This window comes from Propithecus coquereli, unplaced genomic scaffold (genome assembly GCF_000956105.1).
Source record: "Propithecus coquereli isolate 6110/MARCELLA unplaced genomic scaffold, Pcoq_1.0 Scaffold175, whole genome shotgun sequence".
NCBI classification, from domain to species: domain Eukaryota; kingdom Metazoa; phylum Chordata; class Mammalia; order Primates; family Indriidae; genus Propithecus; species Propithecus coquereli.
This window is the reverse complement of record NW_012142190.1, coordinates 3,516,972-3,543,975: the sequence shown is the minus strand read 5'-3', so window position 1 is coordinate 3,543,975 and position 27,004 is coordinate 3,516,972. Positions and strand designations below refer to the sequence as shown.

At 38.4% G+C, this 27,004-nt stretch overlaps 1 protein-coding gene across 1 annotated transcript in view; it reads right to left on the bottom strand.

Annotated features, from left to right (window-relative positions):
* The window catches only part of FRY (furry homolog (Drosophila)), a 315,457-nt gene that overhangs the window by 69,219 nt on the left and 219,234 nt on the right, over positions 1 to 27,004 (bottom strand). Inside the window, exons 28-35 of the mRNA XM_012642124.1 lie at positions 25,650 to 25,760; positions 21,088 to 21,242; positions 12,599 to 12,698; positions 12,109 to 12,280; positions 6,490 to 6,746; positions 5,884 to 6,030; positions 4,619 to 4,787; positions 3,561 to 3,651 (exon numbers count right to left, since the gene is read on the bottom strand). Of these exons, the coding sequence (XP_012497578.1) occupies positions 3,561 to 3,651; positions 4,619 to 4,787; positions 5,884 to 6,030; positions 6,490 to 6,746; positions 12,109 to 12,280; positions 12,599 to 12,698; positions 21,088 to 21,242; positions 25,650 to 25,760 (1,202 nt within the window). The remainder of the gene's footprint in view (positions 1 to 3,560; positions 3,652 to 4,618; positions 4,788 to 5,883; positions 6,031 to 6,489; positions 6,747 to 12,108; positions 12,281 to 12,598; positions 12,699 to 21,087; positions 21,243 to 25,649; positions 25,761 to 27,004) is intronic.

Genomic DNA, 27,004 nt, shown 5'->3' with positions numbered 1-27,004 from the left:
ACTAATTGGGTGTTCTGACTTAATTCATAACAGTTCAACACTCTATTTCCCTCTGGAACACTGGAAGATGCAGGGCTACAGGAGTCTGCACCAACGTATAGAGAAAGTAACATTTCAGGAAAAAGTACTGGATGTGCCATTAAGATGTATACCTTGTCCCAGGTATATAACCTCACAATATTGCATCAGTGATTTGGATTTGCTGAATTATAAAAATGTAATAGACTAGACTAACTTTGGTTTTATTCACTTAGATATTTGCAACAGCTTTTTTCCCCCTTCCTGATACAACTATTTTTTCCGCAGTGACTTCAAACATTCTGCACTGTCACATCTTTGGGGCTATTACTTTGTGAATCTACAAAAACAGAGTATCTAGGACATCTGTGTAGTTTCGTACAAATCAGGCCATGCACCAGTCTAAATCAGACTGATACTTAGGAAATTAGAAAAATGACAAACCTATTACCTTCTGAAGAAATTCTTTAATCGTATTTATGCTGATACACCGTTCAGCAAGGAACAAAGCAGGTGATGAAAGAAGGCCTCATCTGGAGATGGCCATCAGGTGGTGGCACCCCTAGCTACCAACGAACTGTGATGTATGCTGGGCTTTAAATGGTGCTCTGAGGGCCCCGGGCAGGGAAGAATGACAGAATGGATGGCAATTATTCTCTTTTCCTTTTTGGGATAGATCTAAAGGGATGTTAGGTAGAGTTTTTAAGGCTGAATGAAGGGGAGGAACAAGCCCCTTCCAGACTGTTCCCCTTGCTCTGCAGAAAACTGAAACCACAGTGCAGCAGGTGTACACTTGACAAAGAAAAAGTACAGAGCTAATTCCCAAGAGCAAAATCTGTTATTTCCCTTGCTTTTCTGGGTTGAAAAAATCTATTTTGGGTTTGGTCTCTCTAGAGTTTCTGTCTAAGAGTTTCAAGGATTAAGTAGATTGAAGACCCTTTTAACATCAAAGGTACACGTCTTAAGAAACATATGAAAATAGCTCCCATAAGAGACAAACTAGAAGGATAAACTGTTTCCCTAAGTTTTATCCTATAGATTTAGCTCAAACTAATACTTAGGCCACTGTATTAATAGTATGTTAATATATGCTAATGTATGTCAATACTATCAATTCGGAGATTATATAATCTCTACTTCTGTTTCAAACACAGATCATCAAAAATTTATCCAGCTTTAAAGTTTATTGCTTTAGCTCCCTTTGAAAAATCCTTTTGTGGGATTATAAATTTATAATAGGCTTTTATTAAGGGTTGATATATTCAAAATACTTATGAAGATTATTTCTACATATTTTAAAAATTGCTATAAACTGCCATTTTAATAAAAATCTATGTTCATTTTGTTGTCTAATAAAATGAACATGATGAATCTTTCTTAGAGTTTAGGTGTGCTTTCTATTAATTTCTGATGAATTTCTTTTTTTAAAAAAATACAGTGAAAATTATAAAATTTTCTCTCTCTCTATATTTTTTATTTTGACTATGGGGGCCTCAGAGTTAGGTTAATGATAAATTGTAGTAGTTTTCCTCAGTTAGGGCTTTTGACACAACTGTCTCCCCCTCCTCATAGTTTGGCTCGTGTTCTTACTCTTGCTTTACTGATCTTTTACTTTAAGCTACGTGGTTAGTTTGTTTTTTTTGTCAGTAGGAATGGTATTATTAAATATCCCTGAATCACATTAATGAACCATTAATCTAGTTGAAAAGAACACGGTGTCAGGGCGTCTGCTTTGCCCAACTCCATGGCGCTCCCTGGAATGAACAATGTGTCTTGAGGAGAACCCCCAGGAGCCGTGTGACACAGCAGCCTGGGTGGTTTCCTGAATGACATTGTCTCTGTAGACTCTGCCTGCAAGGACTAAAAAGAACAGAGTTAATCACTGTCTCCCATGATGGGTTAGTGAGCGGGAGGGACAAGCAGAGCCTGGACGGTGTTCACATGGCTTATCGACCTCTGGGGCTGTGCAGTTTCTTCTATTTCCATTCACTTATGAACATTTTTCAACGCCTACTGTGTGCAGCATAGTGTGCTAATCACTGAGGATAGAAATGTGTGTAAGAGACACATAGTATCTGTTCTCTAGGAATTAAAATCTAGTGGCTGAGACGAGCATGTGTACAAGTACCTATAAATCAACATGCCAGGGACTACAAGGAAGGAAGGGTAATTAGATTGAAGAGAAAGAAGGAATTTTAGGCTCAGGTCTCAGCCTATTTTCATGGAAAAGAAAGAATATAGTAGAGAAATAGTGTAGATGGAATATATGATCAATGGATAGTGGTATCCTTTGGGACAGAATATTCATATATGTGTGTTTGTGCATATGAATATGATCAATCAGTATATTTATAGGTAGATAGATATGGTCAGTATGAAAGAATCTGATATGTAATATAAATAAGTAGATAAAGGCTTCAGGCTTTTCAGTGGCCAACAGAGATACAGTGACAGAGCAGGAGAGCCAGAGCTAAACAAGAAAACCTCTCTGGAAGGTGCTCTCTGATCTTGATATTACAGAGGCAACTGTCTTCTTAAGTCCAAAGGCCACAATTAAAAACTTAGGCGGGACACTCAGAACTGTGGTCCTTAAGAGGCCGTTGTAATGAGATGTTAATGTGTGGAAATCTTTCATCTTCGTACCTCAAATAAAATTCAGATAGGAAACTTAGACTAAATAAATGATCAAGAATGTTACACTCCAGTCAGAAAGTAAAATATCTTTAGAGAAATGTGATTTTTACCATGAGGTGGTTTTCCAAAGAAGGTATTAGCAAATACAGATTAAAAAACATGCTAATTTATAACATTGTACTTTAAGTAATGTGTGGAGCATGAAAACCTTTATTCATTTCTAAGAAAGAAAGAAAGGCCTTTATTAGAGAACCGTGAAGGACAGGGTCTGTAATTTATGATCCACTGGGTGGCGCTTCCAGTCGGAATGGAAGCCCCTGCAGATGGGCGTCCACCTGATGGCCACTCGGCAGCCCAGTGAGCAGTGAGGAAGCCAGCAGGTGCCTGAATTAGAGCAGGAGCCTTCAGAACTCCAGAGACTGACTTACATTAAAGAGCTAATGTAAAGGGAATGGGGACTTCATTTAGCAGAAAAGATAGGGTTCCTGGTTAAACAAGACATGATAAAGCAAAAATAAAATAAGAATGATGACGTTTCACAGAACTTACCTCAAAACATCTACTCTATCCCGAAGAAATTGTTCAACAACCAGATTTGAACAATTCACATGGCAATTCCCTCTAATTCCAGATGGTCTGTGCCCACTACTAAGCCCTGGGGTGAGTGGGATTTTGCCACCAGAACAACACCCCTGTTTATCTTTCTCTTTTCTGACTTGGTGAGGGGAGAACTGTTATCTTTAGGGATGTATGGAAGAGAGTCAGAACATCAGCCTGTGTTTCTCAAAACAGAGACGGATTGTGGTGTATGTGTATAATTTATGAAATCCCACAAACTCGTATTGATGCCTTTGTATAGACTACTGCTGAAAGTTATACTGGACATTAAGTCAAATTTGTGCACTGACCTTTCATCAGATTCTTTCAATATCTTGCTCTCCTCGGCGTCTGGGAAGTTGTCCTGGCCAGCAACCACGGTATTGCTGCTGGAGGTGGTTCCTGTAGATAGGATTAGAAGAAAAACTTTTGGAAAAACATGCACGCAGAAGCATCAAGCTCAAGTCTCAAGTGATTCCGGGAAAGGACCTCCCATAAAATCTCATGTTTGAAAGATTCCTTACCTCTTCTGTACAATCTCAGACATTCTAAACAAATTTCCAAGCCTACACCACTGAAATGGGAGAATCCCAGACATCTGTTATGGTCAAACCAAATTCCTTTACTCTCTTGTAAAGCCAGGCTACAACATTCTTGAAACCTTTTCTTCCTGGCCACTTAGGTAACGAGCTTATTTACAGTGGTCGGCTCTGCTGTTGGCTGCTTTAGTATTTCTGGGTCCAGGAGTTATTAAACTAATGCTAGTGAAGCAAGTCCAAGTACCTAGAGCTTCTGATTCTTGGGCTAGTGCTTCTGTGTAAGAGCGTTGCTCGGGCAGCGGGGTGGAGAGCAAAAAGGGGGCACAAGAGACTGGCAGAGGAGAGGAACTGGAAGGCAGGTATAATGTTAGGTAAATCGAAGTTGAGCCAGCTTCAAGGAATTTGAGGAGGATGGTATATATTTCGTGAAACGATGCCAACACACCAATTTATTGAGAGTGATAATGTTGTTGAGGGTATTTTGGTCAACCCTGGGAGAATATTAGCCCAGGGAATCCCATGATTATAAGAGAAAGGGTCCAGAAATGACATTCCTGAGTTACTCCAGTGTCCTGCCTAGGACTGGCCTGAAGTAAAAAGCTCTGTGGCAGAGGATTACTGGGCCACCGATACTGGTCATCCTTATAAAATCATTTCATTACTTTAGCAATGCCCTAAGAGTCTGAGCACTTCTTAAGCCATCTCTTCATTGAATGTCTCCACAGGAATAAGAAAAAGTAACCAGCGCACACTCATCCTTTCAGGGATCTACATAAAGGAAAACCCAGGGGCCCATGACCAGACATCTGCCCCGTGACTCTTCTCCCTACCGGAGGCTGCGGCGGAGGCCTTGCTGCTGGCTGTGAGGCGGTAGAAGGGCGGGTTGTCGCAGTGCTGGACGATGGGGTTCACCGGCTCTGTCTGCTGTAGCTCGAAGAGAAGCTCTTCCATGGTTTGAATGGTGTTATTACGGCACAAGTATATTGCCACCTTTTTAATCTGAGAAGAAAACGAGAAAACAAGGGACGTTTTCCAGAGCTTAGTCCACAGAAACGCTAGGCCGATAACCCGCTCATTTAGATAAGTACGTCATCACCCAGGAGCTGGCGTCCTGATAGCTAATCTTGGTGCTATCCTAGGATGAACCAAGTGCTTGGATTAAAATCCACCTCTCTTCACATGCTCATCTGACAGGAGTGTGTTGTTAAAGACCTTACCTTTTCTAATGGCTGAGTTTAAAAAAGTTACTTTGGGGGCATGTGCATTCTCTCCAAACTGAAAATTTGCCATCTGAAAGTCTTATCTTCAGAAAGAATTTTATTTATACAAATCCTGGGAAAAAACTGCTAGTTATTTTGTTTAAAAGGGAATCCAGTTCCCTGCTATTCTCTTCTCCCCTAGAAACAAACGAGTTTTAACTGTTTAATGGTTTTCAGTTTTTAAAATAACTCTAGATTAAAGCTCTGAGATATTGCAGGCCTCACAGTCCAGCCTGAGGCCTGTGAACTACAGTGAGGCTTATGTAGCTTGAAACAGCAGGAAGGCATAAAACAACCAGCACAGAAATGCCAACTGAGTTCGAGTTTCTGGTGATGCCATCACCTTTAAATACCAACAGTAAATATCCACCATCTCAGAGGGATTTCTCTCTTCTACCACTTGAACTGAAAGAGAGAAACTTGGATACTCTGCGTTTTTATTCTGTTTTAAGAGCATCAAGATGTAAACATTAAGTATTTTTATTAGTGATAATATAATGCTTTACCTAGTGTCTCTTACATAACAGGTCTAATGTTTATAGAAGGGAGCTTTTGGTGACCGTTGGAAAAATATCCACCCTCTGTTTTAATAGGTTTCTGTGTCCCAAGGCTCAGAGCAAGGAGATGACAGAGGCATCACTAGTGCATGTACCCTGTGTCTGGGGGGCAGAAGGGAACTTTTATGTAACATTTGGATGAGCTCATGGGAGATTAGTGTGACCAACATAACTAGGCATCTCTATTTTAGGTGGAGCGAAGAGCACATTCTGACTTGCAAATTGCACATGGGAGCCCCAGCAGGAACACTCACTCCTGAAAGTCGGAGAGTCACTTACATAGGGCAGGAGAACTGTGTCACTGCTGACCCCACAGAGGCTGATGAGGAACTGCAAGGTGATCCTTAGGTTGTTGCTCCATTTCTCGTTGTTGGCTAGTGCATTCCACGCGTTTTCCATTTCTGGTCCAGGAACTTCATCTCCATACTATAGCAAAGGAAACAAAAACCAGCCCAGGAGACACATGTGAAAAATGCAAGGATATAAAATGTTTGATTAAAAGTAGTTTTGAGGGTCATGGCCATCTCAAAATTATAAGAAGAGGTAAACATGGCCAATCATCAGAAAGATGTCATCTTTTAGGAGAGCAGTTTATAATGTACAAATCGGTCATCCACAATACCTATTCATGTGATGTTTTAGAATTTTAGGCTTATTTTTTAATTGTGGTGAAATATATGAAATGTAAAGTTAGCCCTCACAACCATTTTCTGTGTGTAGTTCAGTTCACAAGGTTGTGCAACCATCACCACCCTTCAGCCCCATTCGTGTGATCTTAAATGATAAATGCCATTTTCCCTGGGTTTGCCGCAGGGGGTTTGATTAATCCAGGGTTTTCTCTATGATGAAACTTTGCTATTTCAGGCACATTTCCTCTGAGTTTACCTTGGCCGTCATGTACATGAGGTTATTCAGGACCAGTGATGTGGCTTCCGGAGAGCCCCAGCCATTCCCTTTCAGCCCGTGAGAAGCAGTCACTTCTCCTTCCCGGTCTTTGACTTCGTCCTCTGGGCTGCTGGGGCTGGACCCTGGGAGGAGGAGCCTGCTGTCCACCAGCTCAATGTTGTGCAGCCAGGGCAGCAGGTAGGTGAGCATGATCTGACGTCCGTTGGGGTGTGTCGTGGGGAATCGCTGGCTTACCTCTAAAGAGAAGTGTGGTGATGGAGAGCTGGACGTTATTTCATCAAAATAAACTAAAATACGAACACCAACTTGCAGATCAAACAGTGCCTTCATTTACAAAGCATTTTCAAATAAAGAAGCTCTCCAAGGCCACAAAATCATAAAACCAAGGCTTGTCTGCAAGCCTGTCACTCCGTGTCTGGTGCTCTTTGCAGGGAAGGGGAATAGCACCGTGGGACAAGCACAGGCTGTGTGAAAGTAGAGTGAGGTGGAGCCCTCCTGAGTTCAAATCCACTGCTACAGAAGGGGTATCTCAGAGTGGGCAAAACAAGGGACTTGCAGTCAGAGGGCCATGTGTTTAGATCCCAGTTCCATCACATACTAGCTGCATGTGATCCTGGGCCAGTTATTTAACTTCTCTGCTCCTCAGTGTCCTCATCTGTCAAATGGGGCTGATAGGGTCCCACATTGGGCTACTTGTAAAGATGAAGATATAATCATATGCTCAGCAGGCTCTTAGAAATTGTGATTAGAATTATTTTAACAATGATCATTATCTCTCCCTAACCTAATGTCTTACACGGTGTATTCCATGAAACATTTGTTGTTAAAAAGTGAGATGTGTACCTCCAAGAGGAATAAACCCAGTTTATGGGGTCTAGTTGAAAGCTGCCAAGCAGGAGGAAGGTGCCTGCCAAGTGCTGCGCTGCCCTTTGTGAGATGAGCGAGTCAGAGGGGGAAGCTCTACGTCCAGCCCAGTCATTTCACCAGAGAGTATTTTGCATTGTGTCACTGCCAGCAGTATTTAATTTTATAATCTGAATAAGCTTTCTACAGATATAGAAGCACAGCTTTATGTATATGCAGTAGGCTGTGAAATAATCTCCTATTTCTCATATCTAGAGAAGAAAATGTTTTATCCTCAGGGAAATCAGAAAGTGTGGTCCATGCTGGTGCCAACGTGGCACATAATCTCATTTAGCTCATGGCTGCTAAACAATAGAACAACACTGATGCCAGGAATTATACCAAGATGTAATTGATTTGACTATTTTCCTAAAATTAAAATTATGATTTTTTATTTTGAAGAATATATTTAATGGTATACTACAATAATCAGACCGAGTTAAGCTATTATGTTTTATATAGGTCAAAAACTTCAAAATTACTTAATTTCGAAGTTCACGAATGTTATGACCGGTGTTATGAACTGTTATGTCACATACTCAGATCCTCCTAAAATCAGAACATTCATTCATCCCCACGTACTGGTATTTTCTAGGTACAAGCCACTGTCCTAGGCACAACAGAGACAGCAAAGACTGACTAGTGATGCAGTTGCTGCCCCTGAGGAGACTCTGAGACAAATTATGTTGACAAATAACTCTGGGGCAAGAGAGGCAGCGACAAATGACACAAGAAAGGCACAGAACGTTTTGGGGGTTCAGTGGAGGAAAATGACTTCTGGTTGCAAAGATTCGGGGTAGTTTTACGGTGGAAGAACTATTTAAACTCCACTAGCAAGACTTTGGAGAGGGAAACATAAAATTCCAATCAGTGGGAGAGCAGCTATTAAAATACCTATCTTTTAACAATGCTATAAAAATCTACAGACTTTTAGTAGCAATGATCACCTTCTAACATACTACATAATTTGCTAGTTTATTATGTTAATTGCATTTGTCTGTTGGATGTGAGGTCCCGGAGGGTGGGGATGTCTGTCTGAGGTATCCCAAGCACCTATGTAGCTTTTGGACAGTAAAGGTGTTTTTGAAAGGGAAAGAGAAAAAAAATGCCACAGAGATGCAAACAACCCCCTATTCATCCCTCCAGAAACAATTTAAATAAAATGTGAGCAATGTCAGTGGGATGCTCACATGTTTTCTGGCTCCTTTGGGAGGGACCTGAATAACTTGTCTGGCTACTTACAAGTAATTAGGTCACCTGAAATTACAGGCAATAAAAATCTCACCACAGGGTTTATAAAAGTAAAGGCAGTGAAACAAGAGTTAGGAATCTATTATAACCTCCTAATTTTTCCATGTTACTTTAAAAAAGTTATTCCCCATAAATCAAAATAGCCAAAAGGTAAAATCTTGAAGAAAATGTAGGTTGAAGCTGCTTGCAGTTCATTATATGAGCATGTGATGTTGTTAAACTTGCTGTTTATCTCCTCTCTCCCGAATTGCGAGCCTCTCCCAGCGTACTATTAATATAATACCTTCTCCCTCTCAGCTAATAAACATGTTCCAATCTCGCTCAGCCTTAAAAACTCCTCCTCCGACTCTGCAGCCTCCTGGAGCGCCAGCTTCTCTTTTTTCCTTCCTTCTCAGCCAGGCCACTGCAATCTGGCTTCTGCTGCTACCTCCCCATGGAAACTATCGGCAGTTACCAATGAGTTGCGAATTCCAGAGGGTCATTTTTAGACCATATCTTCTGGTGATCTCTCAACTGCATTGGAAGCTGAGGACTGCACACTCTTTCCTTCTATTATAAAGCCTCATTTTTCTCTAGGTTTCAATGAAACTCTATCCTGGGTGTTCTCTCCCCATTCCTTCTCTGCTCCCTTGCTCTTCCATGGCCCAGGCTGCAAAAGTTGGGTGTGCATATCCTTTCTTTCACTCTGGGCTCTCTCTATTCCTGCTCTCATCTGTGCCTGTGGCTCTAACACCTCCTATTCTTTCATGAGTCTCTGGTGCTGGCCTCCCCTGAGTCCAGGCCTGTCTGTACAGAGGGGTGTCCAGCAGATGCCTGCACCCAATAGCCCAAGCTGAGCTCCTGATCTCTGCTTCACCTGAAACCTTCTCTCCCTGCATTGGGTTTCGCTATATTGGTGGAGGGTTATCACAGCGACCTCCCAGATATCACAGCAGGCACTCTCTCCCGTACACTTGCCCAGCAGTTTTTGACTCAGTCTCTCTTCTCCACTCTCACTGGGTTATCTTCAATCAGGCCCTTATCATTTATCATTTCCTCCTTGTAATTTTGTCACCGTTTCTTATCTGGTCTCCTCTTTCTAGACTGGATGTTTTCTAATCCACCCCCACACTGCAGCCAGTCTTTCTAAAATGCATTCTGATCTTGTCACCCCCTCTTCTTGTTTGAAACTCATCAGTGGCTTTCAGAACCCCAGCAGTTTGCTTGGATGCCCTCCCTGTTCACAGGGCTCTTAAATGGGGGTTCAAAGAGCACATGTAGAAGGTCACTGGCCTGCAAACTCCTTAGTGTGCAATACAAGGCCTTCTAAGACGGGACTTCTGCCTGTCTGTCTGTCTGTGGCCATCTCTAGCTTTCTCCCTTCCCTGCATGTTATGTTAGCCAAATGGGGCTCTGTATAATCCCCCAAATGCATCAGGCTATTTATACCTCTAAGCCAATGCAAATGTTCTTCTCTTGGTTGGTAATTTCCATCAACTACTTGTCTGTTCTGCAAATTTCTACTCTTCTTTCAAACTGCAGCTCAGATATCAGTTTCTCTGGGAAGTCTTTCCTGATATTCCTGGCCCGATAATTGATTACTCCCTCAGCGTCCATCTCATACATTGAGCATAAGTTCTTAAAAATTGCATTTGCTGCACTGTATCAAAATCACATGATTGTATATCTGTCTTTACCACTAGACTATGAACTTTTGATGGGAGATACTGTTTTATTCACCTCTGTATTCCTAGAACCCAAGCACCGTGCCTAGCACATAGGCAGCACCTGAATCTCAGTTGAAGTGAATAAAAATAAATTCTACTTTTTCAAGAAGAGGATTAATTTACTAAAAAAGGCTTTTCTTGGGTCTCTCCACTATTTAAGGTACTAAACAAGGAGGTGACTAGCTCTGCCTCAAGTAGATGGAGAGTTCTGCACAGTAGAGGTGGACTTTAAGTTAGATCTTAAGGAAGGCTGAAGTTAGGGAGGGGGTAGGGCCATTCCCAGCAAAGGCAACAGCATGTACAGAAGCAAGGATTTATAAGAAGGCCTGGAGTGTTGGTCAAGGATTAAGTGGGATCGAAGTAGAGAATTCTTGGATGAAAAGGTAGAAAGCAAGTTTGGAAAAGGAGAGTTTTTTTTTTTTTTCCTTAGCTAAGTAGTTCCAATTTTTGTAGCACTGGCTTTGGAGGAAGACAGATTTACATTTAATTCTGGTTTGGCTGCTTCCTAGCTATATGGTCTTGAGCAAATTATTTAACATCTCTAAGCCTTAGTTTCTCATGTGTAAAAATAGGGATGATAGTGGTGGCGGTGGTGATAATTCCATGCTAGGACTGGGCCAATTGCTTGGTTTTCATTAGCCCATTTTAATCCTCACAACACCCTATGAGGGGGTTCTTATTATTGCAGATGAAGAAATGGAGATTTGCCCAAGGTCAAACAGCTGGAGAGCGGTAGAGCCAGGGTTTGAACCCAGGCTGCCTGACTCCAGAGCCTCTGCTCTAACCACTGTACTACACCAGGGGTTGTAAAGACTAAGTGACAAATGCAATGCACATAAAGTGCCTGGCACAGAGCCTGGCCCATATTAACCATTCACTAAATGGAAGCCGTTATTATTAACACCAGCCATTGTATGTAGGACAATTGGGCAGAGAAGTTTTGAGTTGAGGAGTGCTGTATGCTTTGCGTAGCAGATGGGGGTTGAATTGTAATCGGGGATGCAGAGATGGGGAGGACCGAAGAGGATCTGGACAAAGCGGTATTGCTGATGACAGCTCTGTGCTCTCTCCATCCCCATCTTATCTGTCCTGGGGCTCTAACCCCTACTATTCTTTTAAAAATAAATAAAAATTTATTTTTATTCACTTCAAAAAGAGGATGAGTTCAAGAGACCAAAATCTGCCTCTTGGCAAGCTGCAACATGAGCTTAGGCAAGAAGTTAACAAATGCAATTACTTAAAAATGGATTTTCACAGAAGTTATTCATGAAGATTGCTCATAAAGATGTGCCAAAAATCAAACTCTCAACAACTTATCTATGTAGCAACATATAAGCTACAAAAAACCACCACTGTCACCACCACCAACAGCCAACTCACAACAATTGTATGTATTATAAGTGGTACTGCCCATATTTAGTTTCTTTGGGAAGTCAATTTCTTTGGGAAATTTACATATATAATGTATGCAGAAGTATTATTATTAACCTAAGCATCTTTGTGTTTGCTGTATGTATGTGTATACCAATACTATTTTAGATAAACAATTTATTTTTTACATTTTAAAGATATTCTAGAATTTACTCCCATATATAACTGGATTTAGCCCACAGCAATTCTGATCTGGAAATTTAGCATCACGAATTTTGACTCTAAAGGTAAACTAGAAATTAAAAAGAGAAGTTCCTTAGTGCAGAAGAAGTTATCACCTATGTCATTACTGATTACTGTGTGGTACCTGAGAAGAGTGGGAGCGTGAGCTCAGGGTACATCCTGGCCAGTTCACAGGACAGGAGGGCGAGTGACACGCTATAGAGGGGGGGCAGTGGCCCGTGCGTCCCATAGAGAATACTGCCGGGTCTTTGTTCGGCGACTTTCTTTGAATATACAAAAAGCTTTGCTTCAAGTATCTATAAAGAGGTAGGAAAGTAAGACATGGTATGAAAAACATAAGCCGGACATCTCAGGAGCAATTGTATTTAATAAAGGTTAGAAGTAACAAAGCTAATTAATGCCTATTTTAGTATAGTATTAAAGGTAAAGCATCAGTAAATTACTATGTTTATAGAAGATTACATGATTGTTTTCTCACTCTTTATGTCCACATATCCAATGATATGTAGAAATAAATAAAACCCTATCAATAAACAGAAATTCAGTGATCAACTACCATTTCTATTTTCTGTGCTCAAGGATGAATGTTTTCTGTGCCAGTAGGTGATACGTGCCTGCATCAGCTGCATGGAGATTTCATAAATCTCTCTGTTGGTGTCAGAGGCCTTGAATAGAACCAGGTTTAACAATGTCACTATGTCGAAGGGATAATTCCTAGAGAAAAGTAAACAGCATGGTTTATAAGACAGCATGACTAGTAATCTTGATAGACCATTACCTCTCAAAATTCAACATGGCACACCAACCTCAGTCACTTATTGATGACATTTCCACCCCCATTTGGCCATTTTTCTTGCCCTCTTCTTTTGCTATTTTTTAGTAGGTGGCTTTATCTTTGTTTAAAATTAAATATTGTGATACCAGGATAAAAGAACAAAAAACTCTATCCAGTGTAAATAGATTTTAATGAAAGCCAAAGACAGGTGAAAAGGACATAAGAGAATACGTGTACTAAATTTCTCAATACCTCATTGAATTAATATTTTCATTTGATCCCCTAAATTTATTAAGCAGCAATTATCAGAAACAATGTACAAAGTACTGATGATACAAAGTTAGTGAGGCTGGTCTCTATCCTTAAGAAGGGCTTACAGTTTAGGCACAGAGACAAACTGTACAGTCTATTTCTGATGAGTGTTATGATGGGAATATCCACAGTGTCTACAAGAATCCTGATGAGGGACACCTATATCAGATGTGGGGTTAGGGGATGCCTTTCTAAGGAGGAAACAAGTAAAATGTTTCAAAGCACCAGGAGACATTTGCCAGGACATGGAAAAGGTAGGATGGGAGTATTCTAGGCAGAGAGAACAGCATTTTGAAAGACTGTAAGACTGAAACGGCAAGATACCTTCTGTAAAAGGAATGAATTTCTATGTAGTAGATTGAGTGAAAGAATTAAGTAGAGGAATAGAAGGAGATGGGGCTAGGGCAGTAGGTGGGTTTAGAGGATGATCAGCCCATGGACTTCACCGTAAAAGTTTCTGGTTAGAGAGAACTGTGGCAGGATTCGCAGTAGGGGAGGGAGGCAGCGACACTGTTTTTGAAGAATCACTGGCTGCTGTGTGGAGAATGGATTGTAAGGGGCCAAGAGCAGCAGCTGTTAGAGAATCCAAATGGGAACTCACGTGGGCTTGGATTAGGGCAGGGACAGCAGAGACAGAGGAGGGGATAGATCTGAGAAACACTAAGGAGATAAAATAAAGAGGATTTGGTAATTGATTGTATATGTGAGATGAGAGCTGGGTGGGGGGATAGGAGCATGGAGAATAGACTAGGTGGAAATTGGTATTAAAACCAAACAGAATATAGAGACTAAGTGCATTTTTTCCTTGCTATGTAATACTATTTAAAGATGACATCTTTTCACTGTATTTTCTTAGTTTATAGTGGAAAAGAGGTCATAATAGAAAACTCCTGGTGAGTTGAACAACTATTAGAAGATGACTGGGTCATGAAGGCTCTGCCCTCATGGATGGATTAAGGGGTTAATGGCTATTGTGGGAGTGGGACTGGTGGCTTTATAAGAAGAGGAAGGGAGACCTGAACTAGCACACTCCCAGCCCTCACCATGTGACGCCCTGAGCCACCTCAGGGCTCTGCAGAGAGTCCCCGCCAGATACAGCCCCTCAACCGTGGACTTCTCAGCCTCTATGACGTAAGAAATAAATTTCTTTTCTTTTAAATCACCCAGTTTCAGGTATTCTGTTATAAGCAACAGAAAAAGGACCAAGACAATCACCCTTTTAGAAAGGCATGTTCTACTATGAAGACAATTGCCAATTGTTCATTTACAATAAGTTTAGTGAGAAATGATAGTGACAATCGGTTAAACATATGAAAATGTTTTTCATTTTTAATATTAATCGAATATTATTTTTTATGATACTAGCAATAAATAAATACATTTTTCTTCTAAAAGATTCGAGCAACACATAGGGCTAGAGGATCCACTGTGAATTTGGTTCACTCATGAGGCTGGCAAGTTGGTGCTGGTTGTAGGTAGGTGTACAGAATAAAATGTAGAAGTACCCCATATCCTTTCTCTTTCCCAACTGATATATTCCTACCCCAGAGGCAATCACTGTCAATATTTTCGTATTTCAGCCCTTTTCTAAGTATATACAAAAATATGTGCCCCTAAATACTTCTCCCCCAATGCACAGGATTTTAAACATAAATGTGATTCTACTACCTGTATGTATGTTTGATGATTTTCTTTACCACTGAACCATGAGGCTTACTTCAGTCTTCCTCATAGCTGCTAAGTATTTCACAGTATAAGATATTACAAATAACTGCTCCTATAGTGCATGCTGCGGTGTGCCACCTAGATCCTTCTTTCAGGATGAGGCTCTCAATCCTTCAACTACAGTGTTGGCAGCCCATACCCTGGAGCAAACTTCTTCCCTGGGAATTGCCTTCAGCCAAAGAGCTGTGCTTAGGCCAAGGTCATGCCTACTCCGCAGCAGCCCCCGTGGAACGGACTGAAGTTTTCTTTTCTCTCCCAAGTCCCACTTCCTTCATTTCTCCATAGATGTTGACCCCAAGGGCACACCCTACTAGATCACCTGCACTCGAATCTCCATATCAGAGTCTGTTTCCTGGGGAACACAACTTTTGACATGCACTGATAGACATTTAGACTATTTTCAATTTTTCATTATAGTGCCTTGTACGCCGAATGTGCAAGTATTTCTTTGGAAAAGACTCCTAGAGAGACCATGAAGGGTCAAAGGGCCATTTAAAATTTTAGTAGATGCTACTATACTGCCTTCCAAAATAGCTTTACTACTTTGCACTCCAAAATGATTACTTTTCTAGAACTTGTATTTTTAAATGAACACAGCATAAATTTGGTGTATCTTATGGGAAATTTGGGAACTCCCCCCTGATGATGGTCGTGATGATGATGAGGGTAAGAACGATGATGAACGATGGGTGACATCTGTGTTATGCTGGGCTTACTTTGTGCCAGGTATTGGGCCAAAACGTTTACCTAGATTTGTCATTTAGTCTTCACAATAAGCCTGTGAGGCCTAGAGCAGGTAAGTACTTGCGTGAGGTCATATAGAAGTGGTAGAGTCCAGACTCCCAGATATGTCTGACTCCAAAGAATTCAGTGCTCTCAGCCTCCCAGACAGCCCACAGTAGTACCTGTCATAGCCAGTGTAATCTTAAACTGCAGTATCTAGAAATAGACCTTTCTGACTGAGAAAGTAGAAAGGAAATTCCCTCTGAGCCCCATAGAAACAGAGAAGCCTCACATCTCTGTATTCTGACACAGGGATTTTATACATATACATATATATACACATATATGTGTATGTTTGTGTGTGTGTGTGTGTGTATGTATATATATAAGAACACTGAAAAACATTGCTGGATCATTGGAGATTTAAAGGCAGGAAAGGGGTAGACAAAGCTTCCCTCTTATGCAGGCAGGGCCATGCACTTGACCATGTAATTAGGGCATTTAATTTGTTGCTTAAGACTGAGATATGAAATTCATGAGGAATGACACTGAAAGAAGTAATAGATACAGAGAATGAAAGAAACCCAGAAAAGGAAAAAATGGGAAGATTGCAAATAAGTGAAACAGCACAAATAAAATATCTGTACTTAGATGTTTAAATTAGGCTTAGAAATGGAATCTTATACCTTTCAGTATTTAATTATTCAACAAGGCACAGGAAGGGTGAAAGATAAAGACAGCTGTGATCACACAGAATAAAAATCAAAATAAAAATGGGAGGTAGCTATGATTCACATAGTAAACAAGAAATAAAACTATCTAGAAGAGAAAAGATTTTGAAGAATTTGGGAAATGCCCACGAGCTCTGGGTTACCTGGAACTAAATGACAAAGCTCAAGATAGCTCTAAGATATTCTGAAAAGAAGCAGATTTTAATAGTTAATGCAGGGGATTACTTCATAGCTTTTCCCCTCCAACAACTAGTGAATAAAATAGTGTTTATAGGGTGGTTACTACATGCAACACTTTACACCAAGAGATTGGTTTTATTTAATCCTCACCTAACCCTATCATCCCCTCGTTATACAAATGAGTAAGCATTTGTAGTAACTTGCTAAAGAGCATAAAGCTTGATTAGAGGCAGAATGAGGATTTGAACCCAAGACAGTATGTTTCCAGAGGCCAAATTCCCACACTCTGCTCTCCTGAAATACTCCAACTGACTGATACCACTAAATAAGGCTCGTTATCACCAGTTAGGGAGTGTGACTGGGATTCCTGAGGCATAACCTTCACGTGTCTTCTTTGTTATTAGATGGGTGGTATTATTCCCTTAAGAAATGGACATTTACTTTAAAAAACTCTAATTTTCTAAGCCTGATTTAAATTAGGAAAGATTTATAGAAAGTTAAGGCAAAACGAACATACAAACAATGACAACAAAAATCACTACCGAAAATAAACCCAACAAAATTCTTTAAGAATCAAAACTTTGATCTTATATGTAATGCTAAAACACCTATTAAACATATTTCAGGAGTATGTTGGAGGGTAAAAGTAAAAATAATGGAATTCTTCAGTATTTAATTAAATGTAAAGAGAATTCTGGTGAGTTAAGCTAGTGATTGGAAATGGCCTACTTTTAATATACTATTTACCTTGATTTATAACCTCAGAAAGTCATTTAGTCTCTTTCTCAATTTCCTTATTTGTTCCATACTAATCTCACTTGGAGTTGAGGGGAGAGTTAATAAGAACACACACCGAAGACAAATAGTTGTTTGAACTAAAGCTGCCTAAGTAAGCAATTTTCTTTTGTGCTAAATTATAGCACTGAGATGCATTTAATAGCTCTTAATCGAGTATATTAACATATTTTATGACAAATTCTACAAAATTAATATTGCCAGTTCTACCATCACTTTCTACTTTTATCCTCACTTCCCCTGGTTCTATGCAAGTTCTTTTCTTTCTGTCTCCCAGTATCACCTGAGTCACAGTATAGCATAGCTATATAGTTTTGACTGGAGTCCAGTAAGTTCACGGTACACGTGTGCATTCACATGCACACACACACACACACACAGACACACACACACACAGTCCTTTATTTCTGTAAAAGAAACCAAAAAGAAGAATGTAGAGAACCAATTTTTTTCCATTATCACAGCTAATGAACATTGATGTATTTACTATGCAAAAATGGCTAATTCCCTCTTTTAAAACAAAAGGTAGAAAATTTAAATTGACAAGAGTATTAAAAAATTCAATCCTGAGGCCGGGCGTGGTGGCTCACGCCTGTAATCCTAGCTCTCTGGGAGGCCGAGGCGGGCGGATTGTTTGAGCTCAGGAGTTCGAGACCAGCCTGAGCAAGAGCGAGACCCCCGTCTCTACTAAAATTAGAAAGAAATTAATCGGCCAACTAAAAATATATAGAAAAAAAAAATTAGCCGGGCATGGTGGCACATGCCTGTAGTCCCAGCTACTTGGGAGGCTGAGGCAGAAGGATCGCTTGAGCCCAGGAGTTTGAGGTTGCTGTGAGCTAGGCTGATGCCACGGCACTCACTCTAGCCCAGGCAAAAGAGTGAGACTCTGTCTCAAAAAAAAAAAAAATTCAATCCTTCAGGTATTTTAATGTCAGTTATAAGTGGTTCCTTAATAAATGAATCTGCTTATAAACTGTCACATTCCTCTAAAAATAAATCCAGCATACAATCATTCCTATTTGAAAAGGAGGAGGTAATTATTTATTTTACAAGAAAAATTCTTTGTTTTAGAAAATGACTTGTAGGAGTTGCTCAAACAGATAACTTGTTTGAGAAATGTAAAAGATGATTCAGTTTGCATATGATGTTTCAGAAACATATTTCATAAGATAAGGTATTTACTTGCTTTTTTATTTTTTTATTTCAAAATATTAAGGGGTACACACGTTTTAGGTTACATGGATTGCTTTTGTAATACTTGAGTCCTGGCTATAGGTGTGTCCATCACTCAAATAGTGTTCATTGTACTCATTAGGTAGGTTTTTGTCCCTTCCCTCCTCCCCCTTCCCCTCAGTTGATTTCCACTGAGTTTTACTTCCCTCTGCACATGTGTGCCCATCAGTTAGTTCTAAGTTAGTAGTGAGTACACGCGGTGTTTGTTTTTCCATTCTTGAGATACTTTACTTAGAAGAATGGTCTCCAGTTCCATCCAGATTGTTGGTAAAAGGTATTAATTCATCTTTTTTTATGGCTGAGTAGTACTCCATGGTGTACATATACTACATTTTATTAATCTACTCATGAATTGAGGGGCATTTGGGTTGATTCCACGTCTTTGCTATTGTGCTGCTATAAACATTGGAGTGCAGGTGTCTTTTTGATAAAATGACTTCTCTTCTGTTGGATAAATACCCAAGAGTGGGATAGCTCGATCAAATAGTAGGTCTACTTTTAGTTCCTTGAGGAATCTACATACTACTTTCCACAGAGGTTGTACTAGTTTGCAGTCCCACCAACAGTATATAAATGTTCCTTTTTTTCCACATCCATGCCAGTATCTATTGTTTCGGGACTTTTTAATAAAAGCCATTCTCATTGGAGTTAGGTGATATCTCATTGTGGTTTTAATTTGCATTTCCCTGATGATTAGTGATGTTGAACATTTTTTCATATGTTTATTGGCCATTTATCTTTCTTCCTTTGAGAAGCTTTTGTTCATGGCTTTTTTAGATGCAAACTTGCAGAAAACAAATGAAGCAAAAGCTGAAAACACCAGAATTGCTTTTGGGAGGAAATACTGCAAACATAAGTGCAAAGACTGCTCAAGCCTATCTAGAGGGCTGTCTGGACTATACAGGCTGGGAATTTATGGGGAAAGAACAAATTTATGCCATAGCTGAAACTTTAAATTCTGAACATGCTCTGTGGTGAAAAATGGCAGAAGTGCTGGCCAGTGTTTGGGCAGTTTGGCCCCAGCCATGGTATTCCCGGCCCTCTTCTCTTACTTCAGAATAGATGAGTGTCGTGAATGTAAACAGACAGACAATATTTGTCTAAGAAGCCAAAATAGTTTAGGATAACACCTTGAAATATCGACTCAGAACACAGAAGGTTTTATGACCCAGTATTTCTGTGACTAGAGACAGTATTGAAATTGAGATTATATTGTTAATTTCATAAAGCATTTATTTGTGCTCCCTAAGGAAAAATACCTAGATTTATTCAGAGAAATGCTGTGTGATACTTTATGAAATGGCCATGCAATGAAATAAATTTGACTAGGATAGTTCAAGCCAAGTTCACTGGGAGCAGGGCAGCGAAGTAAAACTTTTATTTTTTTTCAAAGAAAGAGATTCAAGTCATAGATTCTAAATACATTTTTTTAAATCAAAGGGTCATGTGAACAAAACTTTATTTTTAGAATGTTGAAATATCTGAAAATAAAAACACACTCTGGGGAAAGAGATTTTTGCAACAATGTTCTTTTGGTAATGTCCTGTAGGTATATTTTTTAGTAATGTTGTATCAGATAAAACTCAGTGGAAAATCAGACAGTTTAGGATGTGTTATATTCATCTGCTATAACTTTTATGGAGATTAAAGTTTGTAGTAAAAATTCTACTACTAAGATTATAGAAAATGAAAGCTTTAGACATGAAACGTTATCTATTATCTTTATAAAAGAAAGATGAAAATTTTAAAGAGAAACTTGTCTCTTTAAACAGGATGCTCATTTAAGGTTTATTGAAAGTAGATGTCTTCTAAAATACTGTTCTTATTACTTTAGACCCATAATAAGTTGGAATTTAAAACTAATTCAGTTTTATTCCCTTGATCTGGTAGTTCAAGATAGCCATTTAAAATACAACATTTAATTAAAAAGTAAAGTTGACAGTCTATGTGAATCTTTTAAAAAATAAACTTCAGCTGCATTCTCTCAATTTTCCTGATACATAAGCGCTTTCTTGGGAATATATTTTGCAATTTGAAGAATCTTCATTATCCCTTTTATCTTAGCTGTGAAATTATTTCACTCCATAAATTATATGCTGAATGGCATCACTGAATGACTAATTTATATAAGAAAGGCAGTGGTTTTAAAAGTGTAATCTATAGAATCTGGGGTGCCACATTTTCTTTTCATTTTTTCCTTTCTAAAGTTTTGAACAAAGTGGATTTGAAAAATTTTAGGCCACTTCGTAGATCTGGTTTGCTCTAAAGATGGGTGAAGGGCTTACAGTTCACCCTTATCACAAACATTTCTAGACTTTCCTTTAGTTCATTTAATGTATCCTCTTTGTCATTTTCAAATCCTGCTGTAATACTTCACGGTGAAGTTCCAGGCAATTAAAAAGAAGGGTACAACAACCACAAATCACTTTCCTGATAAAATGAGAAAAATCAATGTAACCGCAAACTTCTAGGGAGCAGTTTATCTGCTGGGGACGTATGAGCCATTTTGTATTCCCATGGAATTTACTGTGCTCAGATAATTGCAACACAGTCAGCTCTCAATCATTCACAGCACAAACAGCGACCTTGATTATAATTGTCACCGACCACCGCTTGCAGAAACTCATACCTGCTTCCACACACAGTCGCTATGGCTTTGAAGCAGCCGGATGCAAGTTGGTAGGAACCCGTGTAGCATCGGTCAATGGCCCAGTTAAAAAGATTGATTTGGTCAGGATTAAGTTCCAATAGCAAGACAACAACTTCGCAGCCAAGCTGATGAACCTGAATACACGGAGCAAATCAATATTATTCATATTTAATGAAAGAATATTCAAGAGGAATATACGAGATAAAGCTTAGTTGATATAAATTGGGTAAAATAAATTTTGGATTAATTTTTATGTCAAGTATTCTTTAAGAGGGTGTAATGTTGCAACTGAAAACTGAAAGGTATACACTAAATTTGATTCTATGTAGATGTTATATAGGAACCACTCATTCTTGATTTTTAACTCTGAAAACATGATGAAGACTTTGTTGGCGATGTTTCCTTTTTGTGTTTAAAATATTTCTGAAAAATATATGTGTTTGGTTAAAAAAACCTAATATACAAAGAATATCCTCTATGTATACAAAGTCCTTTAAGGAAAAAATCAGAAGGAATATGATTATGAGGCTTGATTACTAAATATTGTACGTGAAGCTTAGCTGCCGATCTTTCGGCAAAGAAACGCAGTCTCAATAGACTCTTCTTAATCAGAGGCTTTTACATGAAAAAAAAATCCTAGTACATAGAATAGGATACTGAATTGATGATTCCTGAAGCCACTGTCAAATCCGGGTGACCAGTAAATATGCACATTTGTCCAGGAGAAGCCCAGTGCCTGCAGGCTATGTTCCCCTCAGACAGTAACATTTTCCTGCCTCCTCTTGAAGTTGTCTGCCCTTCTTGCCAGTTGCAACCAGGTAGAAAAAGAAAGATTCTGGCTTGCTTTCTTTTCCTTACAGGATGTGGGTCTGGATGGGAGTGATACTCTAATTGGATGGTCAAATATCTTCAATCTAGTCCCTCAACTGGCTTAAGTAATTAGCAGCAGATAAGAGCTGATGATACTATTGCAAAGAACTTAATGACATTTCATTAAAAAGTTCAACTTGAGAGGAAAATCAGCAAGTTTATATTATACTTTAGAACTTTATATTGTAGCCTAAAATACACAGAGATAGTATATAATACGTAATTACGTGATGAATTATCTTACCTGAGCACACTTGTGTGACCACCACCAGGTCAAAAGCCAGAATGTTATCAGCACCACTGAAACCTTCCCTGGGCACTTTCTTATTCACTAGCCTCTTTCTCCTCCCCAGAAGCAACCTCTATGCTAACTTCTACACCATTGGTTAGTATGGGCTGTTTTTTGAACTCTATATAAATGAAGTTATACAGTATATAATTTTGTATCTTACATGGCTTTAATTTGCTTTTCCCTGATGCTATAAACTGAATGTTTGCATCCCTCCCTAAATTCATACGTTAAATTTTAGCCAGCGTGATGGTATTTGAAGTCAGGGCCTTTGAGAGGTGACTATTTCATGAGGGAGGAATCCCCATGAATGTGATTAGTACCTGTCTAAAAGGGACTTCAGAGAGCTCCCTCGTCCCTTCTGCCATGGGAGGACACAGCAAAAAGACTGCTGTGAACCAGAAAGCTGGCCCTCACCAACACCAAATATGCCAGCACCTTAATCTTGGACTTTTCAGCCTCCAAAACTGTGAGAAATAAATTTCTGTTGTTGATAAGTCACTCAGTCTGTGATATTTTGTTACAGTCACTTGAATGGACTAAGACACCTGATTACTAATGAGCTCGAGAACCTTACGTTTATTGGCCATTTAGATAACCTCTTTTGTGAATTGCTTAAGTTTCTGCTCATTTTTCTACTGATTCTGTATTTATCTTATTCACTGTAGGTGTCCTTTGTATATTCTAGATAAGAACTCTCTGCCGATTGTGTGTTACAGACGTCTCTCACTCTGTGGCTAGCCTGTTCACACTCTTAATGATGTCTTTTGGTGAACAAAAGTTCTTAATTAGCTCTTTCTTGTGGTTAGTGATTTTTGCATCCTGTTTAAGAAATCTTACCCTAACCCCAGGATGAAAATATTCTTCTGTATTATTTTCTAGAAACTTTATTATTTTAGCTGTAACGTTTAGATCTACAATCCACCTGCAACACATTGCATTTTTGTATATAGTGTGAGGAAGGGGTCAAATTTCTTTTTCTTCCTCTTTTTTAATAAGGCTATCCAACTGACCCAAAATTACTTATTGAAAAAAAAAACCTTTCTTTTTCCCACAGCTCTGCAGTGCCACCTTTGAAATAAATTGTGCCCCATATATAATACACGGGCCATTTGCTGACCTCTCTATTGTATTTCACTGGTATATTTATTCTTGGGCCAATATTACAATGTTTTAATTACCATAAATTTATAGTAAGTATTGATATCTGCTAAAGTAAGTCCTCTCGCTTTGTTTATGTTGTTCAAAATTATCTTCGCTATTCTTGGTCCTTTGCATTTCCATATATATATTTTAAAAGAAACTTGTCAATTGTCACGAATATCCTGCTAGGATTTTGACTGGGATTGCATTGTCTCTACAAATCATTTTGGAGGAGAACTAGCATCTTTGCAATATTGAATCTTCCAATTCATAAGCATGGTATATTTTTCCATTCCTTAGATCTTCTTCAATTTTTCTCATTAATGCTTTATATATTTCTATGTAAGAGGCCTTACACAGTGTTGTTAGTATTTAATGTGAATTCCTAATTTTAAAACTGCTCTTATAAATGGCATAATTTTAAAAATTTATTTTTCTAATTGTTTATTATTGCTATGTTGAAAAATGATTGATTTTTAAATTTTGAACTTTTATCCAGCAACCTTGCTAAGTTCACTGATTAATTCCAACGCTTTATCTATAGATTCTGTTGGATTTGCTACATACACAATTGCGTAATCTGTGAAAAATGAATTTTATTTATTTATTTTTTATTCCTTATATCTTTTCTTTGCTAATACAGTGGCTAGGATCTCTAGTATAATGTTGATGGAGGTGGTGAAAATTGGCTTCCTTGCTCATTCTAATCTCAGAGGGAGCACTTTCAATATTAACTATTAAACATGATGTTTACTATCAGGTGCTTTTTTTTTTTAAAGATACCCTTTATCAAATTAAGGATGTTCTTTCCTATTCTTAGTTTTGCCAGGAGTTTTCCTCATGAATAAATGTAGAATTTCATCAAATGCTTTTTCTGCATTTGAGATGATCATATATTTCCTTTTTGAGATTCTATTAATTTAGTTAACATACTAATGAACTGACAGATATTTGAATATTAAACCAACCTTGAAGTTTTCAAATAAACCCAATTTGATGATGAATCATCTGTTTTATATATCACTGCATTCAATTTTCTAATACTTTGTTTAAAGTTTTTGCATCTATGCTAATGAATGAGATTGCCTTTCAATTTTATTTTTTGCTACATCCTTTTCTAGTTTTATTATCAAGGTTATGCTGGTCTCATAAATGTACTGGGATTTATTACCTCTTCTTCTGTTTTCTCTTTAAGAATTTGTACTCAATCCATGCAATTTGTTCCTTAAATGTTTGGTGGAATTCATCAGTAAAAGTGGTCTTAAAGTTTTGTTTCTTTAAGACTTTCAATTTACTGATTCAATTTCTTTATTATGCATATAAATATTCTGATTTTCCTTTTCTTCTTCTGTTGTGTTTTTCTAGGAATCTGTCTATTTTATCAAAATTTTCAAGTTGATTGCCACAAAGATGTTCGTAGTTTCTCTTTAATTTTTAATGTCTATGGCATCTGCTGTGATGCCTCCCCTTTGCAGTTCTGATGTTGGTTACATGCACCTTCACTATTGCTCGTGTCTCTGTCTCTTTGTCTCTCTCTCCCTTCCTTATTAGACTTGTCATGGATTTATTAATTTTATTAGTCTTTTCACAAATTCAACTCTTGACTATTGATCATCATATTAATTTTTTTCTCTTTCATTAATTTCTACTCTTATCTCTATTATTTCCTTCATTTTACTTTTTTTGAGTTTGATATGCTATTCTTCTTTTACCTTCTTGTGATGGATGCTTAGGTCACTGACTATCAGTCCTTTTTCTCTTTCTAATACATGCAAATGCATTTAAGGCTATACATTTCATTCTATGTAAGGCTTTATTTATGGCACACAAATTTACTGTGTAATATTTTCGTTATTCTTCAGTTAAAAATATTTTCCAGTTTCCATTGTTATTTATTCTTTGACTCACTGGTTATCTGGAAGTGTATTTTTCAATATCTTTTTGTTATTTAATACTAGCTTAATGCTACTGTGATTAGAGAACATAGTCTGTATCATTTCAATGATTTGAACTTTTTTGAGACTTCCTTTCTGACGCAGTTTATGGTCAATTTTAGTAAATGTTACTGTGTTTTTTATTCTGATGCATCATAGTGTAATGTGAGCAACACATAAACGTACACTGTGTGGCTGATGTGTGAAGAGATTGTCTCGTGAACAATGCTTACACAACTCAGTAACTTAACTGAGACAGAACACCAAAGACATTTAAAAACAATGTATGTTTTCCTAGTACTTACGCGTAAATCTTGACAAGCCAGAATGTTGTCAAGCCACTTATATAGGTAGCCATCTGGGGAAAGGCCTACATTGTCGAAGACAGGGCCACAGCACAATACTGCTGACATTGCCTGATGATAAAAACACAACAAAACATGGAAATGAAACTTGGAATAATCTAATGGTATCCAACTGACTCTACAAAACACAAAATGAGATTTATAAATGATGAAGGCCCTTTAAAAGCAGTTATTTCCCCAAGATTTTAAAGCATTCCTTAGTAAATTTAATAAAAAATACCAGATTCAAATTTTGTTCCTTTTTTTTGAGACAGGATTTCACTCTGTTGCCCAGGCTAGAGTGCAGTGGCATCAGCCTAGCTCACTGCAACCTCAAACTCCTGGACTCACGCAATCCCGTTGCCTCAGCCTTCCAATTAGCTGGGACTATAGGTGTGCACTACCGCACCTGGCTAATTTTTCCATTTTTTTGTAGAGATGTGGTCTCTCTCTTGCTCAGGCTAGTCTCATATTCCTGGCCTCAAGCAATCCTCCTCCTTGGCCTCCCAAAGTGCTAGGATTACAGGCATGAGCCACTGTGCCCATTCTTTGGCTTTTTTTGTGAGTTAGAAAACCATAAATTTAACTTTGTAGACACATAATTTTATAATCAGAAAAACTCTTTATGATGAAAGAGTAAGTCTTCAAAACAAAATAACCACTTCACAATATTTAAAATAAATGCTCCTTGAATGATTTCAAGTGAATTCTGCTTATAGGAGAAATATAGCTTTTTGAATTTTGCTTTTTTGACAAGTATTTGACTAACGTACTAAAAGACAAACTATGAAATATATAAAAATAAGTAATTATGATCTTTAATCAAAGGTAAAGAAAACTAAAAATATAAACTTTAGTTCCTCTAAAGGTGAGGGCAGGAATCAAGGGAAGGTAAGAGAAGGGAATCGTGATTAACCTTGTAATTAGCAGGTCCCATTGACTATCAGGGCCATAGTTTAATTAGCTCCACTGAGGCAAAGTCCACCTGAGAGTCAGCCACTTACGGTATATGTGACAGAGTGGCTACACAGTTAATTTTCGAAAGAAAATTAGACTTAAAGGAATCATGCTTCTGAAGATTTTGAATAGTTCTAGTAGCATGGAAATTTATTTCTGGCAGTTTTCTAGGACAGAAGAAGCGTAGACAGGGAATGCAGCTCCTGGTAGATTTTGAACTTGAGGTTAGATCTATTTTTTCCCTTAGGTTGGAAGTTAATTGACAAGGCAGCTACCTAAGGGGTAAATGAGCAAAAAATACATGGTTTTCATAAAGGAGAAACGCTGGATAAAAGTGAGAGCTTGGAAAAGTTTTGCAC